Source organism: Euprymna scolopes, chromosome 16, assembly GCF_053919585.1.
Source record: "Euprymna scolopes isolate OS-2025 chromosome 16, ASM5391958v1, whole genome shotgun sequence".
NCBI lineage: Eukaryota > Metazoa > Mollusca > Cephalopoda > Sepiida > Sepiolidae > Euprymna > Euprymna scolopes.
The window spans coordinates 138,197,279-138,222,254 of NC_136497.1; the positions used below are offsets into that span (position 1 = coordinate 138,197,279).

Below are 24,976 nucleotides of genomic sequence, written 5' to 3' on the forward strand. Positions count from 1 at the left end.
GAGTCACCAGTTATCAAGGTCCAGAGGCCACGCGAGGATAAGGGTTAATGAGTGTGCAGTAGTCAATAGGAAACTGTCATAGTAATCATTAGTAGTGGAAATCTGGTAAATTGGATTACTTAAGGAGATAGCTCATCAAGAACTTGTTTACATTGGACTTGAAGACAACCATATTGTAGTCAATTGGAAAGCAAGAAAACGGAACAGAGTTCCACAGGCATACAGTTCTAAGAAAGACGCTTTGTTCATGAAATCTATGTTTAGGTATAGGAACAGAAAAAGAGTTAGGAAATTATTGATAGTGGTTTCAGATAGACTAGTGTTACATATACACATATACATAAAAACCTCCTCTAAATTGTTCCAGAACAACTTCAGTTAATGATCCCTGATGATGAAGGCAGACGGATTTGGAAGTACTTGGGCCTATAATAAATATGGTGACTACATCAGCCAGTTTTTACCAAAAGCAAAAAAATTAATTCGGAAGATGGAAAGGATCCAAACTAGAATTAGTAGATACAAAATGTCTATTTTATTCAATGAAATATGCCTAAACGAAAGCATGCTGCCTAAATGTGCATACATATCTCTATTATTATATAAAAAGAAACTGTGTGCATGTATGAGCTCGTTCTTTGAACATCTGAACCGATTTTCAAAAGAATTGCTCACAAATGTACTTTATCTATCTGACAATGTTCTTAGATAGGTTTTTTTATCAGAATGTCTTTGATAAGTGTAGGTAATTGATAGGCACGGCCAAAACATGGAAGAAAACCAAGTTGTCTTTTTTGAAAACGAATTAAAATCTATTAAAATCATTATTTTTGAGCAACTAAACATACATACATACATACATACATACATACATATTCCTACTATTATATAAAAAGAAACTGTGTGCATGTGTGTGTGTGTATGTGTGTGTATATACGTGCTTATATGAGTTCGTTCTTTAAACAGCTGGACCGATTTAAAAAAAAAAATTTCACAAATGTACTTTATCTATCTGACAATGTTCTTAGGTAGGTTTTGTATCGGAATATCTTTGATAAGTATAGGTAATCGATAAGCAAAAACATTCGATGTAACGAGAAACAGACGACTTTGACCAAGACTAACACCCTTATACAGTCTAGCATCACAAATGCACCGCAAAAGCAGAAAACATTTGTTGATCAACATTCAATCCCGGGCAATGTCAATGTTATGGATATTTTTCTTATATTTTGTTTCATATTGAAACTTATGTTTTCATGTAAATATAGAAGTTAAATAGATTATTTTTGTAAAATGTTTTTGATCTGTAATGGGGGTATGAGACGAATGGATTCGCCAATCATTTTTATAACCAACGGCTGTGCTAAACAACCAATGAAAACGTCCCAAAATTATTATAAAAGTTGTTGAATTTTGGATTCAATAGTTTGTCGTTTACCACGTCACGGACCGCATTTAATTCTTGGCCGCCATCTTGGTTACTGGTCTGAACTATGCCGCCATCTTTGTTCAACACAATATCTCAGAACTTAAGAGGTTAACTACACCACGGACCGCATTTGATTCTTGGTCGCTATCTTGGTTACTGATCTGAACTACGCCGCCATCTTTGTTCAACACAATGTCTCAAAACTTAACAATTTTACTACATAAAAATTATCATTGTAGTAGTAGTAGTAGTAGTAGTATGCGAACGTCTTCAGCAAATCCTCTAAACAAAAGTGAGGTTCTATTTTTTTCTGGCGATTACATATGCACACCCTATTTGTTTAGAAGGAAAATATGAATTCTTTTACAATTTAGAGTTTCAACTAAATTTAATGTGAAAGAAGACCGGAATTTCTGAGCTATTCTAGTGTTTTAGGGCAGTTAATAAAATAAATTTATTCAAATAAATTTTCGACGTTTTCTTGGTGGGGCAGGGGGAATATTAACATTTTAAATGATTCAACGTGGTTTTATGATTATTCCAGTCAAACTTAGGGTTAGTGGTAAAAAATTAAATTTATATCAGAAACTGATCCTCCAGTTTAAATTCTAACATAATTTGTTTCGTTTTTTTTTTCTTTTTTGCTGTCAAGTTTTTCAGAATATTCAATCATATATAATCGCCTAAAAAGTAGAATATCATTTTCGAGGAAATGATTTAGTTAAGGATATTATTAATTATGTGTCATTTTATTTACTTTCTTCCCCTCTAAGGCAGATTTATACATAAGGTTAGTTTATAATGTACAGAATCCAGCTCCACAAGAAAGGGCATTCTAAACTGGGATTAAATTAAAATTGCCTTGGTCTAGAAGTATTTCTTTTTCACTAACTGAGGACAGAACAGATAAAGTGTAGTATCAGAACAGGTACTACGTTTTGAATTATTTATTTCCTAAAAAAATATAGCAGAACAAGGTCATCAAAAGTTTAGAATAGTAGGAATCGTTGCTCATCCTCTATCTTACACTATCTATCTTACTCTTAACTAGAATCATTTCACTCACCACAATACCACATTTACTCCTATTCAAAATAGTGTCAATATATATATATATATATATATATATATATATATATATATATATATATATATATATATATATAATTCAAACACTACCGTGTTTGAATATATGGTTAAGTGGCAGTTTTAGTCATTTAGAACTGCTTTAAATCTTCACCTCTCACTCAGTTTTCGACCAAATTTTAAACAATTATTACAGTTTATAGATCATCCTCTCAGCTATACAGGGAAAAAAATTTTTTTTTCAATTTTCGTTCAGTAAAACAGACGTTATGATGAATTTAGTGGTATTCAAAAAAAAAGAAACAAAGAGGTGAGCGACGTTTTTTTATGACTAGTTTCTATAGCAACCACGTCGATTCAGCAACTGGTGTTGCTACTAATTCACTGCTGTCGTGAAAAGAGAAGTAACAAGTGAAACAGACAGAATGAAAGGGAGATAATTGGGGGGATTTTATTGAAGCAGACGAGTGCCGTACATTGTTATTACATGTGCTTATGAGAACAAAAAATGTAAGACTGAAATTAAACAAGTGAATTTTATTGGAAGCCTGGAAAAAAACAATAATTTGGAAAAAAAAAAAAAAAAAAGAAGAATGGCAATATGAAAGAAACAAAATGGCCACCAATGTCTTAACAATAATTTATGCACTTGAAGTGCACCTTTAGAAAAGACCCCCCCTCAAATAGCAGCCAAAATCAAGAGCGTATAAAGGCCAAATTTGGCCTAAAAAAGCCAATCTCACAAGCCTTAGAAAGGCCAAAATTTCTAAACAAGATGCCAGCTTCGATTGTCGTACATTTAGTCAAATAAAAAAATGTTGAAAAAATAATAGTAAAATTTTGTTTTCGGGTATTATTTCAGCCTTAGGGTCTAATGTTTTTTTTTTTACAAGAATAAATAATTTTTATACATTTTTGTCAAATAATTTACGCCGCTGAAATACACATTTGCCCAACTTTATATATATATATATATATATATATATATTCCTTTAATCTTCTCTCCAAAAAGGGGGAAAAGGGGAACAGGAGAGGAAAGAAAGAGAAATGGGGAGCCAGCTGTTAACCGGTTTCGACCCTCGCTTCTCAAAGCTGTATCGAAGGAATTTTTAAAACAAAGAAAGAAAAAACGATTAAAATTGCGTTTTATTCAATTTACGGGGAAAGAAACAAAAAGTTTCTCTTTCTTTCCTCTCCTGTCCCCCTTTCCCCCCTTTTTGGAGAGAAGATTAATGGAATAAGTCGCTGCCTGATGATATCTGTTGTTTGATTGAAACAAGTGGCTATTTGTAGCAGCGGGATGTGAGCATGTTTATCCAACAATAAACAAGTATTATCAGCTCTTTTTATTGAGCACTATCTAACAACCTCATTGAATTCATTAGTCCATTACTTTTGAATAAAAAACCCCGAGTATATATATATATATATATATATATATATATATATATATATATATATATATATATATATATATATATATATATATATATATATATATATATATATATATACTGAAGACATGTTTTTGTAATAAATAAAAGATAAGATTTAAAACACTAAATAAAAGTTTGTTTTTATTGTATACGTAAAACGGAAAACGCCCGAATGAAAGGAAAGTTCGGAATCGAACGGAAAAATTTGGTTGCCATTTTTTTTTATAGAAACAAATCGAAACCAGACTAGAGTTACATAGAGTAAACGGCAGAAAACACCTTTTTCTTTTTTTCTTTTTTTTTTTTTTTTAGGTAAAAGAAAATATTATTATAGCATTTTGATTATCGAAAGCCTGACTTTTCGACTGATTTCGTTTGCACCAAATTGTATGACGTCACGTTTGAGCGTAGAAGCGTCATGATTTTACGAAGGTCACGATGTATTATTTAACGTTTTTTTCAACCGCAATAAAAACAATAAAAAGATTACATGAAGATAAAAAAAAACAAAGAAATATTAGATTTGGAAAACACACACACCGTATTTGAATTTAGAATTAGAATATACGATGCTGATGCTTGTGCCGATTAGTGATGCATTGCAAATGCACTATTGCACTGATGCTTTAAACCAACGCATTTTCAGGTGAAAACATTATTACGTACTTGTGTGTCATGGAGAAATTAGTATACATTCCAAAAATTACGAAAAATGATCATGTAGAAAATCTGCTAGACGCATTTTTTTAATAAAAATAAAAAATAATTACAAGTAAAAAAATATATAAAGGGAGATAACTCCAGTTAAAGCGCCGACACTTCCTCCCCATCTTTATTCCTAGCTTTTCTTCCTAAAAATCGAACCTTTTGCTCGGTATCATAACAAATTGTTTTTTCGCTGTAAAACAAAAACTACTTGATGAAATTGGCCTTCTATACATATTATTATAGTAGGCCATGCTCCAGACTATAACGAGTACGTACAATATAACCTTTTTCAATATTTTCATTTAATGTCTTGACTAAACTGCATAAGCGCCCAAATTTTAATTAATTTAATTAAAATGATGTTTTTTATGTTTGTTGTTTAAATAAATACTTATGATCTTTATATACCGCGTTGAAATAGTAACGTTATTATTTAGAAAGCCATTCTTAATATGAGGAGGGTAGGGTGCTTGTGTACTTTCACCTAACAATTTCATTAAAAGAAAACTCCCTTGTAATTGTGAATGATTTTTTTTTAAATAAAAAAAAAAATCATTCACAATTACGTTCTGACATTTTGTGTTTAAAAATGACGGTCCGTAATTAAAATTAAGGGAGGTAAGTCAGTTTGTTGTTCAGAATTAGTCGCACAACCCTTCCACAGTAAAACATACGATAAAACTCGATAATTCGATAAATTATATTTTTACTTGTAATTATTTTTCTACTAGATCATTTTTCATAATTTTGGAATTTATACTAATTTCGACATGACAGGTAAGTACGTTATATTATTTTTTACCTGAAATGCGTTGGTTTGAAATACCACTAATCTGCAAAAGTAGCGAATATCCTCCAACTTCGACTTATGTAAGTTAAGTTTTCGTAAGATAAACAATACAATGATTTAAACAAATAAATAATAAAAACAAGTGTTTTTTTTTCTTTCTTTCTTTAACCTTTCCTAGGTTGTTAAAAGGACGCGCAAGCAACACAACACTCAGCAGCGGTCAAGATTAAAAACAAAACATTTCTTTGATGATGCGCAGTTACGTAAATTACTACATTTCCCCAAGTACTCTTGTTATTTGCCTCCCCACGAGGACAAACATAGACATCAGAACATTTTTTTTTATGTTGAGAACAATCCATCTAATCTCCCTACACCTCAACAGGGAGATTCTCTGTACGCAATACTAAAATAATTTATATAGTTTATATAGTTCTTTGACGCCCATCCCCGCATCAATATGAATAAATAAATAACGAAAAAAAAAAAAAAAAAGAGACCAGGGAAATTTTTTATTTTATGTATAGTTTTTTTTTTTTTTTTTTTTTTTTTAGATGAGGATTGATAATTTTGTGCTTTGCTTTGCTTGTATGAAGAAAAGCGACAGATCAAATAAGGGAGATAAATCGTGAAACAATGGAGTTTTGTTTTAATTAAATTGTTAGGCGAAAGTACACAAACACCCTCTCTTCCTAATATTAAGAATGGCTTTCTAAATAATAACGTTACTATTTCAACGCGGTATATAAAGATCATAAGCATTCATTTAAACAACAAGCATAAAAAAAACAGCATTTTAATTAAATTAATTAAAATTTGGGCGCTTATACAGTTTAGTCAAGACATTAAAAAATGAAAATATTGAAAAAAAAAAAAAAAAAAAAGTTATATTGTACGTACTCGTTATAGTCTGAAGTTATCTGAAAAAAATTTCACTTAATTTCATCAAGTAGTTTTTATTTTATAGCGAAGAAACAATTTGTTATGATACCGAGCAAAAGATTCGAGTTTTAGGAAGAAAAGCTAGTAATAAAGATGGGGAGGGAGTGTCGGCGCTTTAACTGGAGTTATCTCCCTTTGGCGTGTTCAACAAATTTCGTAATGGCTGACTGCAGTGCAACGCGCTCTCATAAAAACGTGTTTTTCTGCAGTAAAATAAAAACTACTTGATCAAATTGAATGAATTTTTTTTTCGGAGATTTTCAGTCCAAAACAGATACGTACAATATAACCTTTTTCGATATTTTCATTTTTTAATGTCTTGACTAAACTGTACAAGTACCAAATTTTGAATAATTTCCAGTTTTGTTTTTGTAAATTCATATAAAAATATTTTTTAATAAAAAAAATAGTTTAATTAGGTAAACGAACAATAAGCAAAAATTGAAAGTAAAAAAAAAACCCAAAAAACTATGCTTTCTTCAGAATAAGCAATCTGAGTGACCCCCTATTTCGGCAACCTTATTTTTAAGAATCCACCTGCTGCCTTTCTTTGTACAGGTAGCATACTTTTGATTAGTTAAATGATTCGGATTACTTTAATGTTATTTTTCCAACGTTTTGGCCGATGTAATCTCCGACCTTCTCCAGACGCAATTTTTCTCAGTCGAACTTAGAAATATTTATGGCTAACTTAGGAACCTGGACAGAATTTCAAACTGAATCCTTTATTCAATCCATAGGGTTATGTTTCACTGTCCACAGTCCTTCAAAAAAGTGGTAAAAAATCAAATATATAACAAATAAATGTTACCAAAGGCAAGATAAGTTACTCTTCTACCCAACTGGGTAGATTTTAAATATTTTACTAAAAGGTAAAATGTTTAATCGGCTCGAAAAACAAGCAAGTGGCCACACGTTATTTGTTACGCGGACATTTTTTCTTGTGGTCGCGTACCCTTTGAACTTGCTTGATTTTCAAATCGAATAAACATGTTACATTAAGTAAAAACATTGTCGATTTTGTTGTAGATTAAAACCCTCAGCTGCCCCCCCCCCGTAAAAAAATGAGATTCTAATTTCTTTGACTACTATGTGCGAACATATTGAAAAATTTGTCAGAAGAAAAGAAGGGACTATTTCAGAATTTACAACAGGGGATCAGTTTCACAAATAAATAAATTAAACGTAAACTGATTTCCCCTATTTCCGGTTATCTGGAAATGTTTTGGACAGTTATCTACTTCTTTCTTATTTATCAGTAAGCCCAAGTAGTAAGGCCGTGACGTAAAATATACGTAATCGCCTAAAAAGTAGAATTTCTTCCCAAACAAAACGCTTAGAATTTATCTCCCATAGACAGGTAACTGCTCTAAATGGCCGGGAAATAGGAGCTTATTTTACGTTACGAAACTAATCCCTTACTCTAAATTATAATTTTTATTTTCCTTCGCCGAGTGATCACACGTAATCGCCTAAAAAGTAGAATCTAAATGGAAGGGGGGATCCTCATCTATCTCCGCCTCGAAACTTGTTCTTTCGGCACCAAAATCAACAGAATCTTGAGACCATTCTTGTAATCGCTCTTCCCTGTTGATTGCTGGTCCAACCTCCCAAGCCTTATCTTCTCTCTTTAAGTGCTTTATTGTGCTAATCGATTAAAGCGGTTTTGTGGGGGGGTTGCCCAGACATTTTTTTTTTTCAGGTCACAATGCTTTTCCTCAAGGTGGCTAACTCTTCAATCCCGATTTCCGACCCTGGTGTCACATTTCTCACTGCGGGAGAGAGATAAATACCATCATGTCCATTTCTTTTATCTAATTTGTCCGTTTGTTTGTTTGTTTTGAAGAGGGTAAGGGAGATAACTCAGTCGGTATTAACGATATTTACGCATGCGCAGTTACGTGCGCGGCGAAGGACAGTTTCGTAAAAATCACATCCGACATCCAAGAAACGAGAAGATGGCTCTTGTGATAAATTCCTTCCTTCGAAGGAGCATTTATTGTTTAAGTCAACGATGTCAACAATCAAGGTTTTACTCACAATTAACCACTGAATGTATCCTTTGAAAACATTTTTCTTTCATTTACAGAAACTTTTTTTCTTCTTTCATTCTTAGTCTTACGTAACTGTGTTTACTGTTTAAGGTTGCACGTTGCGCATTCGTTTTCGGCTCAAGGTGCTTTAACTGTGTCTAAAGTTTTCTTCAATCGAAGTTCCCCGACGGTTGCTGCGGGCCTGTCAGACAAAGCAGTGAAGATTCTGAATTAATCCCCGATTTGAACTTTTATAATAAAATGTTTAATGAAACAAGGTTTTTACTGCTTAGTCTGATAGGCCTGCAACAACCGTCGGGGGACTTTGCTTGAAGAAAGCTGGATTTTTTTTTTTTTTTTAATTTTGTTTGAATTTAATTTTAGTGTGTAATCATGTATATCGGTGAGAAACAGTTTACCGATGACATCCTACGTACACAAATTTGGGATAAGGTTGTCAGCAAGCACCGGGGGGGGGGGTAACTTGAATTTAACCACACACACACGCAAGCATATATATATATATATATATATATATATATATATATATATATATATAAGCATTTTAACGTCTATACAAAAATTTCGTGCTTGTACAAAGAAAGGCGACGGATCAACCAAGGAAAATAAATCATGAAACAGAGGATTATTTTTTAATTAATTTTTAGTTGAAAGTACAGAATAATTACAAAACACCCACCTCCCCATGTTAAGAATGGCTTTCTAAATAATGTTATTTCAGCACGATAACATAAGTGCATGACATGAGTACTAATTTTTGCTCTCCGTCATTGAAAGACGCTGTAAAACAATTTTTATTCTTGTCCCAATCCACAAGCGACTCTTTTAGGACTGTTACTGTTAAACTGGGACACATTGCAGTGTAAACAACGAAAGGATTTGAATATATATATATATATATATATATATATATATATATATATATATATATATATATATTCAAATCCTTATATATACACACACAGCAAGGGTATTAATTGGGTAGTTGTTTTTTTTTTTTTTTTTTTTTTGCGTATTTTGTTTAATTTTCGATTTTGGAACTGTTATTGAGATCCATACGATGATCGTCTAAAATCAGTCATGTTTTTCTTGTTCTAACGTAAGACTCAGTACTACTTGTGTTTCAAAGTAAATAAACACTTTAAAATAAGTTAACACAATAAACGGTACTAGTGCACTTGCACTTCCGTGCTGAAATAATAACGTTATTTAAAAAGCCATTCTTAACATGGGGAGGGGAGGGTGTTTTGTACCTATTCTGTACTTTAACCTTCTTACAATTGAATAAAAAAACAAACATATAAAACTTTAATTAAACTTGGAAATACGATTTAAAAAAATAGCGCGGATCAGTAAGTGCATTAGCATCCAATAAACTTATCCAGATAGGTAAAAGTCTAACTTTGACTTTGGTAACATTTATTTGTTATATATTTGTTTCGGGCTATTTTTTTTTTTTTTTTGTTTTTTTAGTTTTGTTGTCTGAAAGATGTACGAAAAAAAAAAACAAGTTAATTTTTAAAAATTATTTGCAGAATTGAAAAAATTTTTTTTTTTTTTTTTTTTTTTTCCGGCGCTACTATAGAATTTGTTTGAACCAAACCGACTTTTGCCGAAAGGGCTACGGTTAAAAAAAAAAACTTTAAAAAAAACTGTTCAGTTCAAATTCTGTAGAAGTCTCATTTCTAAAAGGAAGACAATAAGAAGAAAAAAAAGAGAAAAAAAATGTTGTTTTTCAACTATTAGGACGTCGAAATCTTGTAAATTTCTTCCATCAAAACATGGGTGTGTGTCACTTTGAAAATTGATTGGTCGAAAAGAAAACTATTTCTAATTTTTATTTTATAAGAGTTTCTTTTAAAAATATCATTCTTTTTTTTTTTATTGTTGTTTGATAATAATTACATTAATGATGATGATCATAATAATGCAAACATGCATATTAACTTATTCGAGCGTGGCCAACGTAAATAGAAGGCCGTTTCACTAAAGTCGCGTAAAATGCTGACGACACAGAATAAAGTAAAATGGTCATATGACAATAGGCTGTTATTACGAAGAAAATTTCACTAGAGTATTTTCCCGGCAAAAATATACTTCCGTTTACAAATGTAAAATAATTATATTTCGGAAAAAAAAAATATTGCCACTTTCGAACCAGTTTTATAAATCCCTCAGCAGTTTCTTCGAGAATTGAAACATACGATAACAATCCTCGTAAAAGTCGTCGATCGCATAACCGTGGTTATTCTACTTTATTCTGTGACGTCAGTAGTAGGCTACTTTACTTAAATGGGCCTTTTATTTACATTGGTAACGCTGAAATAAGTTTATATGCGTATTTGCCAATAATAATAATTACAACTTAAAAATACAACTTAACCTCTACAAATAGCGAAAAGGGAAATTGTATTGTTTTTTTTTATGCGACTCCATTTAAATTTTAATACGGCAACAGTTTTTATACCGCAAACTATCGTCACCTGAAAAATTATATTTAAAAAATCGATAAAACATTAAAATTTTTCGAAATATTTTTTATTTCATTTGTAAAAACATTCAATGAAACAATAATTAAAAAAAAAAAAAAATCAGTACTTGTTTATTGATTTTTCAAAATAAAGCATTTAGATGAAAACACTATTACGCATTTACGTGTCATGTCGAAATTAGTATAAATTCCAAAAATGACGAAAAATGATCCGGTAGAAAAATAATTACAAGTAAAAATAGAATTTATCGAATTATAATTTTACTGTATATTTTAATGTTGAAGAGTTGTGCGACCAATTCAGAATGATCTTTTGGTGCTTTACCTCGACGGCTGCTCCAGTGCTCCATTAACTCGAAAGGCGACAACATAAAATGAACCCCTAATTCTTGAAAAAAAAAATGTATTTATATTGTATTTTGTTTATGGTCCTGTTCTGTTAACTGCTGCATTTTTTTTTTTTTTTTTTTTTTGCTTACAATTTCCAAAAACAAACAAATCGTTCGTGTCAGATACAATTTATTTTTTTTTAATCCAATTTAGGTGCTTATTCAGATCGGCACTTATGGCGGCTGTTTAAATTAAAAAATACAGGAAAATCTGTATGATGTACGTATTCGTTACAGATCGAAGATGTCATATTCCAAAAAATCACGTAATTTGATCAAATGGTTTTTTTTTTTTTTTTTTTTTTTTTTTTCAAAAAAATCAAATTTTTTGACTAAGTGAGTTGTAGTGTTTTCGTCGGCCATGATTAAATCTGATGAAATAAATAAGGGGGAGACAACTCAAATCGAAATGTTGAGGTGAAAAATAAGACTTCTGTTCAAGAAAATTAAGTAGTAAAAGTGCTAAAAATTGTAAATTTTTATTTCCTTTAAGAAAAAAAAAAACTACTTGATCGAATTTTTTTTTATTATTTATTTATTTTTTTTTTAATATGTCAAGCACGTACACCATACAGATTTTTCTAAGATTTTCTTTACTTTAAATCATGGTTATGAGTGCCAATTTGAATAAGCACTCTGACATGCAATATGGTTTCCGTTCTGCTAGATCTACAGCAGATGTGCTTACGGTTATTTCTCATAGGATCAGCGAATCTGTTAATGGAGGCTTTCTTTCTTGGGCAATTGCTCTTGACATATCAAAGGCCTTTGATAGGGTATGGACAAAGGTCTACTTCACAAGATCTCCAGCTATGGTATAGCTGGAAATGTCTTTTCAATTATTAAACCATTTCTCTCTGATAGGTTCATAAGAGTAGTGGTTGATGGGCAGAAATCAGAAGCTCATAGTATTAATGCTGGGATCCTTTACGGGCAACAATTTCAAAAATAAAAGAACAGATAAAAACATGTAAATGTAATCGTTTAAAAAAAGAAGTATGTGATGCTCTATTTGGATAGAAGGAATACAAAGAGAAGAAACTATTCTCTGGATATTGAGCACTTTTTGTTGTCCGTGCATTAACCCCCCCCCCCCCCAAAAAAAAAACAATAAATAAAAACAACTTGTTTCAATACAAATAGCAGCAAGTGTCCGGACGGCCCAAAAAAAAAAAAAAAAAGAAGCCAAACACATGCGTAATATGTTTATTTTTATTTTTTTTTTTTTGTAAATAAAGGAAATTTTTGATTTGCTTCTTTTTAGGGAAAAGGGGCGTTCCAATTTGCTTTTTTGAGTGGGGCGGGGGTGCTTTTTTATTTCTAAAAGTGTGGCTGAAACTTGAATTCAAAGCCGTCGAAGTTTCTGTATAGCTGTTTCAAGAATATTAAAAGCAAACAAATGAAATTTTTTCAGTTTATTTGTGTTTTTTTTAATATTTAAAAAAAATAAAATAAACAGTTTTCTATCTACATGGAATGATTTTTTCAAGCTAGAAACTTGGGATTACCAAATTATTTTATTTGGTGTTTTGACGTTTCTAGAGGGAGATAACTCTACGTCTTTAAAAAAGTCGATGTCAGAAATAATTCCAAATAAATTAAATTAAATATATTATCAATTAAATTGTTATTTAAAATTTATTAAATAACAATCTTAAATAGAACTCTTAAAACATTTCTCCCGCTAGACACATTAACTAACATACCACTATTTAGTAAAATCGATTTTCCTTAATACAATATGCAAATGAGATGGGCTCTTAGTTGTATATTTTGAAAGAATCATACTATATCTATAAAAGTGAAAATGTCTGTGTGTACACTTTCCTACCAAATAACTCTGTCAATTTTCAGTCTACAGATTCGAGATTTGACATAAGGGGTATAGAGATTTGGGAAAATCTTTTTAATTGGTTTTTGACCAGAAATTTGGCCATTAAGGGGTCAAAGTTCAATGATTTGACCTTTGAGAACTCTGCCAAACTCCTCCGCCAATTTTGGGTCTAAACACTTGAAATTTTAGATGTAGGTTACTTGGACATGGATCAAACTTTATAATTTAATTTGAGACCAAAACAATAAATGTAAAGGGGTCATAATTGGGGTCAAAGTTTTAAAAAGAAATTGACCTCTGCTGTCTCTACCAAATTACTCAGCCAATTTTTGGTCTAAACATTTGAAATTTTACATAAGTGTATTCAGACATAGGGCAAGCTTTTAATCGTTTTCTTTTACTGAAAATTTGGCTGCCAAGGAGTCAAAGTTCAAAAGATTTTACCTTTGCGGTCTCTAGCACACTATTAAGCCAATTTTGGGTCTAAACATTTGAAATTTTATATAAAGGGTATTCAGACATGCAGCAAGCTTTTTAATCAGTTTTTGAGTGAAAATTTGGCCTCCAAGAAGTCAAAGTTGACAGAGTTGATATTTACAGACTCTACCAAATTCCTCTACCAATTTTGGGTCCAAACATTTGAAATTTTAGATGTAGGTTACTTGCACATGAGTCAAACATTTTAATTTGAGCCCAAAACAATGAATGTTAAGGGGTCAAAATTGGTGTCAAAGTAAAAAAAAAATTGACGTCTGCGGTCTCTACCAACTTTTCTCTATGATAGTTAAGGAAGCCTATTATATAGAAAGGCATTGCCGTACATATTTACTCTTTTTAATATATACATATGCACATGAAGTTATGAACAGTACATAGGGCCCAAGCAAAGCTGGGTGTAACTGCTAGTATAGAAATAAATGAAAGATTAAAGTAGCAGATCTTTTGTATATATTAATCAAATTGTGAACAAACAGACAGGAATACGGATATATATATCTATCTATCTATATATCTATAAAAGTGAATGTGTGTGTCTGTGTACATTTCCCTATGCAATAACTCTGTCAATTTTTAGTTTACAGACTCGAAATTTGATATACAGGGTACTGAGATTTGGGAAAATCGATGTGATCGGTTTTCAGCCAGAAATTTCGCTTTTAAGGGGTCAAAGTTCAACGATTTGACCTTTGAGAACTCTACCAAACTCCTCCGACAATTTTGGGGTCTAAACACTTGAAATTTTAGATATAGGTTCCTTGGATATGGATCTAACTTAATAACTTGATTTGAGCCACATAAAAATGTTAAGGAGTCATAATTAAAAAAAATTGACCTTTTTTTTGCTTAACAGACACATCCAAACACCCAGGCAATGCCGGGCTGAAATGCTAGTATATATATATATATATATATATATATATATATATATATATATATAAGCTGAATGTGTGTGTCTGGTCATGAATAGGCTCCTATAAGGTTGACTGTTTTAAAAAACTGATTACATATAATGATAGAAGATGTATCGAGACACAGGAATGGGTATGTTTGATCTGGCAGAATGGTGGTTCATTAAAATTGTGGGGTCTGCATTCGCGCCTGGTACACAAAGTATGGAAATAAAAAAATTTTAAATTAAAAAAAACGTTCACAAGTGTTTTTGATATAGATGTACATAAGAATACTTTGATAAGTATGTTTTAACTTTAATAGGGATGGTATAATAAAATTGTGGGGTCTGCGTTTGCGCCTGGCCTCCATAGAATGGAAATAGGCACAAACTTTAATAAAAACGTTTCATATGTATCTGGGTAAGTATACTTTGATAATTATGTTTCAGTTTGAAGAAATATGGTATAATAAAATTATGGGGTGTTCATTCACATCTGACCTCCATAGAATGGAAATATGTCTCAAAGTTTAACAAGGTTTTTTAATATAGATCCACAGAATATTGTGATAAGTGTTTCAGTGTGAACAGGTATGATATAATAAATTATGGGGTTTATCTATTTTATTTTTACTTTCATCTTATTTTGCTTTGGTTTTGATACCCCCAAATTCGAAGCTATCTCATTACAACCCTTCCTTTTCATAACCTATCATACTTTCATAAATCAGAGTCCATTTTCTGTAGGCTGTTTTTGAACCCAGTCAACAACGGGTACTTTTGCTAGTATATATATATAGCTTTTTTTGTTGTTGTTTAATCATAGTTATTTCTTTTTCATGTTAAAAAGTAAGCGAACACGATTTCATTAAATTTTTCAGGTAGTGAATGATTTTTTTTTTTTTTTTTTTTTAACTAAAAATGGGTCGTGAGTGTTTGTTTACAATAACCCGGCTGTTAAAAAAAATCAGACTACAATTTACGAATCAGGCCGGAAATGTACGAAACAATTGACGATTAGAAAGTAAAAAAAAAAAAAAAAAAATCTGTAAAAAGCTAAATAACACTAAGCATATGTAAGAATAGGGTTAAAAGAAATGATGCAAATACAGCAAGTAGGCCCAGCAAACGAGCCTCGGTCTGAAATTCAGAAAATTTAGGTCAAAAACCGGTGAAGGTGGCTTATATAAAAGCAAGTTAAGCTAAAAAAAAAACAGTTGAAAGAGTTAAAGAAAGGAAAAGAAATTTCAAACATTTATTACTATAGACATTACGAGCAAGTGAAAATAAATAAATAATTGCAACCAAAGGCAAGATAAGTTAACGTAAAAAAGAAAAACCGAGAATTTTTAAAACAGTAAAGTTCAAATAGTTGTTTACATAAAGCAGTTCAATGAATTTTTTTTTAAATAAAGAAATACTTGCTAAAATGAAGCGGTTCGGAGAGGTTAATTTACTACTTCCACTTGTAAAATATTTCTTTCTCTTAAAAAAAGCTTTCGCTTCATAACTTCTACAAAATTGGCTCATATTTTCTGGATCCATCATTCAAAGGGTCAATAATGGTAGAAGCATTGGTGTCAGATGTCACATGACCTAACTTTTCAGATTTGTCAGAACGAGGCTCGTCTGCTGGACCTACTTGCTCTATTTGCACCAAAATTTGTAGCTCCCCTCCGCTAAAAAATATTAAAGTAAAATAAATTTAAAATAGAAATTGAAAACCAAAAATAATGAAATTTGAAACTAATAAAAGCATTTATAATTATTATTTCGCAGCAAGACTTGGTTCTTTTTTTTTTTTCTTTGCTACGTTCATACATATACCAGGCTTCCAAACATTTTTGTTCTGGTAGAAACCCATATTTTCTGACATTTATTGGGTGGGTTTCTACCAGTATTTTGTTAAATTTTCTAGGTAAATTTTAACTTGGTTTCTACCTTGACAATCACCTTTAAAATAACAACTTTTATGGGTTTTCGGGTATGCTGAAAACCGTATATCACGTTTAAATTTTTCCACAACGACTGATAACTTAGGGAAATATATTGCCTAATATCTGAAAAACAATTTATTTGCAGAAAATGTAAATGCTGTATTCGTTTTCAGCATACCTGAAAACCTACAAAAGTCGTCATTGATTGTTAAGGTGGAAATCAAGTAAAAAAAAAATTTACCCTTTTCTATTTTCGAGCGATTATCGACACTCCGAAGATGTAACCGTCACATGTCTGCTTCTTTATTCAAACACGTGCCTCCAAGCACAATGTATTGTACAGACTTGACTTTTACTTTACCGGACATTTTATAATGCAACAGACCTCCACTCCCCCACTCCCACCCCAAAAACGAAGAAAAGGAAGAACATATAAACAAGTATTGCTCTGAAAAGGAAAATTTAAATTTCGGAAAGTTTTGCTCATAAAAAAATTAAATCTAATGTATAAACAGCTATATGTCTGTCTGTCTGTCTCCATATTTTCAAACTTTATTTCCTCTGAAACTAAAAGTCGCAGAGCGGCGCTAGGGGCCTCAAATGATTGGATTTTTTATGGGCCGTTCTTTTATGGGTGTTTAACCGGTTAAAATAATTTTTAAGTGGTCAAAATTTGAAAAAAATTGTTAAATATTTTGTACAGTCATCTTAGTTTTTTTTAATTTTTAATGATTAATTTTTGCATATCATGTTGTTACAGTGGTAACGTTGTCAGCTTTGAATGCTACAGTTTCGGTTTCGATTCTAGCTGATGGCACCTAAATACTTTTTAACTTTTTTACTTCTATAATAATATATACGAAATCTAGACAAATTAAAATATCATATTTAAGTGTATTTTACGCCGAGGCAAAGCTAGTAAACAATAAAAATAAATGATTCTATTCGTTTAAAATTGCTTCATTTTTGTTTCGATTTCTATCATAAATATTCGTACATATATGATAATTCATAAGATGTGAAATTGAAGTGCTTGTGTAGATTGGTAATCTTTTAAACCAACGCATTTCAGGTGAAAACATTATTACATAATTATGTGTCTGCTCCTCTGAAATCTACACAAAGTAGAAATTTATTAATTATGAGTTCTGGTCAACGATTCCATACATATATAAAGATATGCTTTAAATATGCAAATTTTAGTGTGGATTGATTTTTTTTTTTGTATTAGTGAGTTATGACTTATGAAGGTCTAAAGTCATTCAAGGATAAGGGTTCTGTGTCCCTTTTTATATTAAAAAAAGGATCCGATACTTTGAAGATTTTTCTTGAACTTAATAATCAGCGCTTACCAAAGAGGAAATACCAAAGGAACGTACCAAAGGTAAGCGAGAAACATTTTTTTGCTTTTATTCTAAGAAAATCAAAGATTGGAAGAATTCTGGATGTTTAAATACAATCACACCATTACACGCAAACTTTTAAAAAAAAGATTTTGGGTGGCTCCTCCAGTCAACTCATGAAGCGGTTCAAATAATGTTAACCACACATCTAAATGTCAAAATAGTGTTTTCTTCTGCTGTAGCATCATTGGATATCTGTGTAAAAATAATGTTGAAAACGGTATTTTCAATAAAAGGTTAGAGTAAGTAGAAGAGTGGAAAATTCCATGAGAAGTTTAAAGATTAGAATTAGAGGCACTTGCCCAGATATGACATCATGGATAGAAAGTCCTAAGTCAAACGTTGTGATCTTCAATTCATTTAACGTCACTTTTCCCTTTGTTAGAGTTTGACATTTACTGATATTACGCAACCCCATTCTCCAGTTTACACGGTTCAGCAAATCAACTGTCTCTAAATTCCAAATTCCTGCAAAGATGATTGTGCCAACATTCTAAGAATAAGCTCTTTGCTATGAAAATGTTGTGCTTTTAGCATATCCTCTGACCTGATATGATGAGTTTGGTCAGATTTCACATGGTGCATTTGTGGTGTCGTGTTTCTGATATTTTTATTGAATATAAACTAAAAATAAAAATGTATCTATATATAAATGATAATAAACTTAAAAAAAAAAAAAATTAACCTTTTTTTTCTGATTGGTCTAAAACTTTTGGTTATTTGGAGCCGCCATAAAAATAAAAAAAAATAAAAGAACTGCCATCTGTTATCATAGCTGGAAAGCAATCGTTCGTTTTGGAAATTAGAAGAACATCGTCACCTTCTCCCCCCCCCTCTCCGGGCAACTATACTCTGGTAAGTTGGACTGTTATATTCTACATTTTTTAAAATTTAATTTTTTCATGTTGGATCCAATGTTTGTGGTGCGTTAGTTTATTAACGATGAAGATACAGAACAGTAAAGAATGGATTTCTACATAACACCGTTGTTCCAGCATGGTTCGTGTTCTGCATAAGTGCCGAAGCATATTAATGTCCTTTCCTGATCCTGGTGAACTTGGAGAAAGAATCTGATCAACTTTAATCACCCTTCAGCATTAATTAAACTGAAAGGGTTTATTTGGCATAAAACAATTTGAATTCACGTTAGGGTTTGTGTTTCTTGATAGAAGCGCTGGTTAAGTTTGAATAAAATAAATACGTGTCAGATACGTTTGAAGCGAAAACAACGCATTATTACAAAATAAACAGATAAATTCTGTTTATTTTGTAATAATGCATTATTTTCGCTTCAAACGTATCTGACACGTATTTATCTTATTCAAACTCAACCAGCGCTTCTATCAAGAAACACAAACCCTAACGTGAATTCCATGTGACCAACAGTACACACTGTTCCGACATTTGAAAAGACTACTGTAAAAACAACAAACGGACTTCTACTGATTTTATGTTCTACCAACAAAAACATGGCAAAAAAAAAAAGAAAGACATACTGAAGATGAAGTTTTACTTCGAAATATATTTATGAATTTCAATATAAATTTCAAACAAAATAAATATCTGTATATTTTGTAATAATGTGTTGTTTGGCTTCAAACGTATCTAATACATATTTATTTTATTCAAATTTGAATTAAAGTTGTCTTTATGAATGGTAAAACAAGTATGAAGAATTAAATTGGATGAAAACGATTTTGTATATAACAACAAATGTTATTATTTATTATATAATTATAAATGTTATTATTTATTATATAACAACAAATGTTATTATTATATAACAACAAATGTTATTATTTATTATATAACAACAAATGTTATTATTTATTATATAACAACAAATGTTATTATTTATTATATAACAACAAATGTTATTATTTATTATATAATTGCAACTGTTATTATTTATTATATAACAACAAATGTTATTATTTATTATATAACAACAAATGTTATTACTTATTATATAACAACAAATGTTATTATTTATTATATAACAACAAATGTTATTGTTTATTAGATAATTGCAACTGTTATTATTTATTATATAACAACAAATGTTATTATTTATTATATAACAACAAATGTTATTATTTATTAGATAATTGCAACTGTTATTATTTATTATATAACAACAAATGTTATTATTTATTATATAATTGCAACTGTTATTATTTATTATATAATTGCAACTGTTATTATTTATTATATAACAACAAATGTTATTATTTATTATATAATTACAGCTGAAAAGGAATTAGTTTGTAATGAGGACGTAATTTATTGTAGTCGTTTGGAAACATGTCTATGAATGTTGTTCTCCCAAATGTTGGCTTCTAGAATCCAACCCTGCTTTCCAAAATAGTTTAGTGATAATTTGAATTATTCGAACTACCTTTCTCAAATAGGTTATTTGAAATAGAAGAGAGATAACAAAGGGCAAAGTGTTACTTCCCTTCTAAATATAAATTGTTAAAGAATTATTTTTAGATGGTATATAGCCACCTACATACACTCTATTGTTGTTTTTATTTTTTATCTTCTTACAGAGCCGACATTTGTCTGGCAAGATGCATTGAATTTGGAAAGTCTTCTCACTGAAGAGGAAATTATGATCCGTGACCAATTCCGACAGTATTGCCAAGAAAATCTCATGACTCGAGTTCTCGAGGCAAATAGAAAAGAACGTAAGTTTATACCCCACTTCCAAAAAAACCACAGGATTAGTTTTTAAGAAAAAAAATCACAATTTGTTTTATTTTTTATATTCATTTGTTAATTTTTTTAGATGTGGATTGATTATTTGGATTACAAGTCTCATATTGGTTTTTATTTTAGCAATGTTTCAACTTTTGTAAGGCATTTTTTTTTTTTTTTTTTTTTTTTGTACTGTGAAATCTTTATGTTGAATTCAGGAATCTCTATGTAATTTCAAACTAAACCCTTCATTTAATCCGTCAGGGGAGATTGTTCATATTCTGTTCATTTACACTTCTATCAGTCATTACTGATAAGACAAGAACAATCTACCCCCAGGAAATAAATAACTTGTTCAATTTGAAATTACATACAGGTTTCCAAATTCATTATAAAGATTCACAAATTTTAACAGATGCCCCTGAATAATGTTGTGAAAATAATAAGATTAGAATAGAAGTCCAAATAATCTAAAATTTGATTACTTATGGAGACTGTTTATATGACTAAGTATTTGTTAATATTAGATTTGAAGATGACCATCTTGTAAATCTGCAGTGAAGCAGTCCCATTATAATGTGTTCTACAAATGAAAACTTCATTTGTATTTAATTTCTTTATTCATGTCTAATATTGTGCAAAAATAAAAAAGAATTTGATTTTAAATAATTATGCGGGTCAAGTGAAATTTTTATGAAATCAACTTTGATCATGGATTGATATATGGATTGATCTGTTATTAATGTTTGTTATGTCCCTTTATAATTATGATGCGGATCACTCTGACTGTGGCTTTGTTGTTGTCGTTGGGCCGAGATATTGTTCCGTTCAGTCTTGGGAGGATTGTCTTCTCAGGCTTTAAGAATGGATGATTAGATCGTTGCCGATTGCCTGGAGTGCTTCTATCGGGAAATGCCGACAGTGTTGCTCAGGTATTTATTGTAGCCCAGAGTGTGCTTATTCTATTGTGCTAACTATTCAATTTCACATCTGACTTTGTTTTAATTTTCAGGTGGAGATAAATAATGGTTTCTGTAAGGGATAGCTTGATTTTTACATATCTGCATACGACTGAAAGTCGAATCTATATAATTATGAAACTCTGTGAACCTTGCTAGCTTGCATCTTGTCTTTCACTATCGGATGATTCCATCTTTCAAAAAAGGGATGACAGGTGAATTATATATATATATATATACATATATATATATATATATATATATATATATATATATATATGTATATAAATACATTGGATGGCAGTGCAAATATACACTACACAGTCATTGATAAATTTATTAAAAAAACAATTTGTAACCAAATCTGAAAAAAAAAAAAAGCTTTAAAGAAATAGATACAATAGGGAAATTCTAAAAAATATATCAATCGAAAAGCTCGAAAATTTTGACCATCCTTCTAATAAGTGCTTTTTAATACTCGAGTGAATACAGTAGTTAGAAAAAAGGGCAGGAATCCCATTCTTATATTTCAAGAAAACTAGTTCATATTTAAAATTCATCATTTATTTAGCAGGGGGACCAGACGTTGCCCGGGATTGAATAATGATCAATGAATGTTTCATTCTCCCATATTTTTATTGTCCTCAAAATTGGTAAAATCGATTTTTTTTTTTTTTTTTCAATTAAATTGATTGATTACATGCTCTAATTGCGATACACCGAGATGAAGCTTCACATGTCTTACAATAGTGACTTTGTCCATAATACATTGTAGTTTACGTTGCACTGTAGAGAACATACTGTTCATTTTATAAACTTGTTATATATAATAGTTTGAATTAATGTTTAAAATACAAAAGTCAAGTATGATGCTTCAATTGTGCTCTAAACAGAAACTTTTCAAATGTGTTCCCGTCATAACAAAGAACCTACTGTTGATTTTATATGTCGGACCTTTCAGCTTGTGTGGTAATAAAACTTGTCAAATGCACTTGTGATGTTAGGCTGTGTAAAGTGTTAACTTTGACCAAAATCGCATGTTCCTTCTTTCGTAGGATTATTTTGATTATCTATATTTATCGAAAACATTCTGATACAGAACCTAAGAACACTCCCAGACACATGAGGTAGATTTATGTGAAATTTCATAAAAATCAACCCAGCCGTTTTCGAGTCCATAGGGAATGAACTTGCACACAAATCTACTATTCTATAATAGTAGATATATACAAGAGTAGTGTGTGTGTATATGTATATATATATATATATATATATATATATATATATATATATATGAGCAAACAGTTAATAAAATATGTTAAAAAACACTTTGAAATGAGTTAAAAAAACATGTTTAATCTGAAAAGGAAACACTAGATAAATGGATAGTCCTTAATCCGCGGAGTTTCGAAGAAATACTTCTCATCAGAGGGTAGGAATTAGCAAAATGCAGGATTGGATTTTGCATGCAGAAGTATTTGATGAAACAACAAGTAAGTCAAAGATCTTACTTAAAAACAAAAAAAAGTGAAGCAGAGGGAATATGGTGAAGAAAAAGGTGATTACACACGAATGGATAGTCTGGTGGAAGATAAAAAATCCAGTGACGGTAAAATCCAAATGTAAAACTTCAAGAAAGTTAAAAGAATTTCCATTTGTACAAGTAAAATCCAAGGAAATCCCGTAATTGGAAGAAGATGGTCCATAATAATCCAAAGGCAGAAATCCATGGAATAATTAAAAAATGTGTACAAGGAAAAAAGAAGATTCCAATAATATTAATAAAAGAAAAATAATTTTTATTTTTTTTATTTTATATATATATATATATATATATATATATATATATATATATATATATACAAAACCCTGCTAATTTACTAAAAGAACAATTTGGAATGAATTCAGGAAGAGAATTTTAAAACAATACATGACATAAAATGAGGAAATCTGGATAAAAAGTTATTACTTTATGATGATGGTAGAATTGTTATCGTTACTTTTTCAGATTTTCACGCTGAAATCATGCGTGAATTAGGATCGATTGGAGTTCTCGGACCAACAATCCATGGTTATGGTTGTGCAGGTGTGTCTTCGGTTGCTTATGGGTTAATTGCACGGGAAATAGAAAGGTAAATCCTTTTTCGTGTCTGTGACCTTTGACAATCTGAGTGGAAAGTTTAAAATTGAATACAAAAGATTTCTGTTTTGATTTCTCTCTATTTTTTTTTATTACATGTGAGTCGACAGGTTTTTGCTTTAAAAATCATTCTTTATGTTAAATAGATAAACTGTTGTGTAAAAATGTTAAAATCTGAATTTTCCATATATGGTTAGAGTAAGCAGAAAAGTGGAACATTCCATTAGAAGTTAGAAGATTGTTCTTTCTAGAATTTCTCCTATATTAAAAAAAAAAAAAGAAAGAAAAATCTGTATGATTTATGTAGCCGAAAATATTATATTCCAAAAATCACATTAATTGATCAAGCAGTTTTTAAAAAAATTTTTTTTTTAAAGACAATCAAAATTTATGAGTAACTAAGAAGTGACTGTCTTGCCCGCCTTTTTGAAAATAATCCAATGACAAAACAAAGGGAGATAACTCAATAAGTCAAACTTACAAGATTTACGAAGTGCCTTTAATATGTTTCCAGATTTTTTGTACAGTCATCTAAAATTGTCGTAAATTCTTGAAAATTCAGTATGTTATTGCTATGCATCTTATGAGATGACTGACCAATTCTTATAATTTCAGGTTCAAATGAACAGCTACATCAGGACTTGGAATACATCCTACTAAAGCCTGATTGTCACAGCTGGTGAATTTCAAAAATGCAATCTGGACGTGAGGAGGACACTTGAGAAGAACGATATGCAATAAAATTCTGTTTTAAACTCAGAAAAAAATGCCACAGAAACATGTGGAATGCTTCAGACTGCTTTTAGACCATCTTGCATGAATCGAGCATCAGTTTTCAAGGGGCATAAGATTCAAGAAATGCAGACAGTCTGTGAGGGATGATGAGAGGTGTGGGAGGCGTAAGGAAGTCGGAACACTAAGGTTGAGTGTTTAAATAAAGAATTTAATGGATAAGGACCGTCGTGTGTCTATAAAGACAATAAGTGCACAGTTTGATCTCAGTGTGGGAACTGTACACACAATTATTCATAAGGAACTGAAGATGCAGAAGATTTGCAGAGAAGATCAGAAAGAAAGACAATGTCATGACAGCAAGGAGATAGTCGAGCTGATCAATTCAGATCTTGTAGTTCTTAATGCTCTGGTGAAATGCAATAAAAACTGGATCTATTGCTATGATTCAAAGAACAAGTGACAAAGTTCCCAGTGGAAACATGCTGGCTTTCCCAGACCCAAGAAGGCCAGACAAAGCAAATCCACCCAGATGATCCTTTTTTTGATAGCA

The 24,976-nt window shown here is 30.7% G+C and overlaps 1 protein-coding gene across 1 annotated transcript in view; it reads left to right on the forward strand.

The window, feature by feature from the left end:
* Positions 1 to 8,247: 8,247 nt before the first annotated feature.
* The window catches only part of LOC145296129 (glutaryl-CoA dehydrogenase, mitochondrial-like), a 130,446-nt gene continuing 113,717 nt past the window's right edge, over positions 8,248 to 24,976 (forward strand). The window contains exons 1-4 of the mRNA XM_080142285.1: positions 8,248 to 8,449; positions 17,835 to 17,873; positions 20,445 to 20,582; positions 23,560 to 23,683. Coding sequence (XP_079998411.1) covers positions 8,284 to 8,449; positions 17,835 to 17,873; positions 20,445 to 20,582; positions 23,560 to 23,683 — 467 coding nt within the window. The 5' untranslated portion in view covers positions 8,248 to 8,283. The remainder of the gene's footprint in view (positions 8,450 to 17,834; positions 17,874 to 20,444; positions 20,583 to 23,559; positions 23,684 to 24,976) is intronic.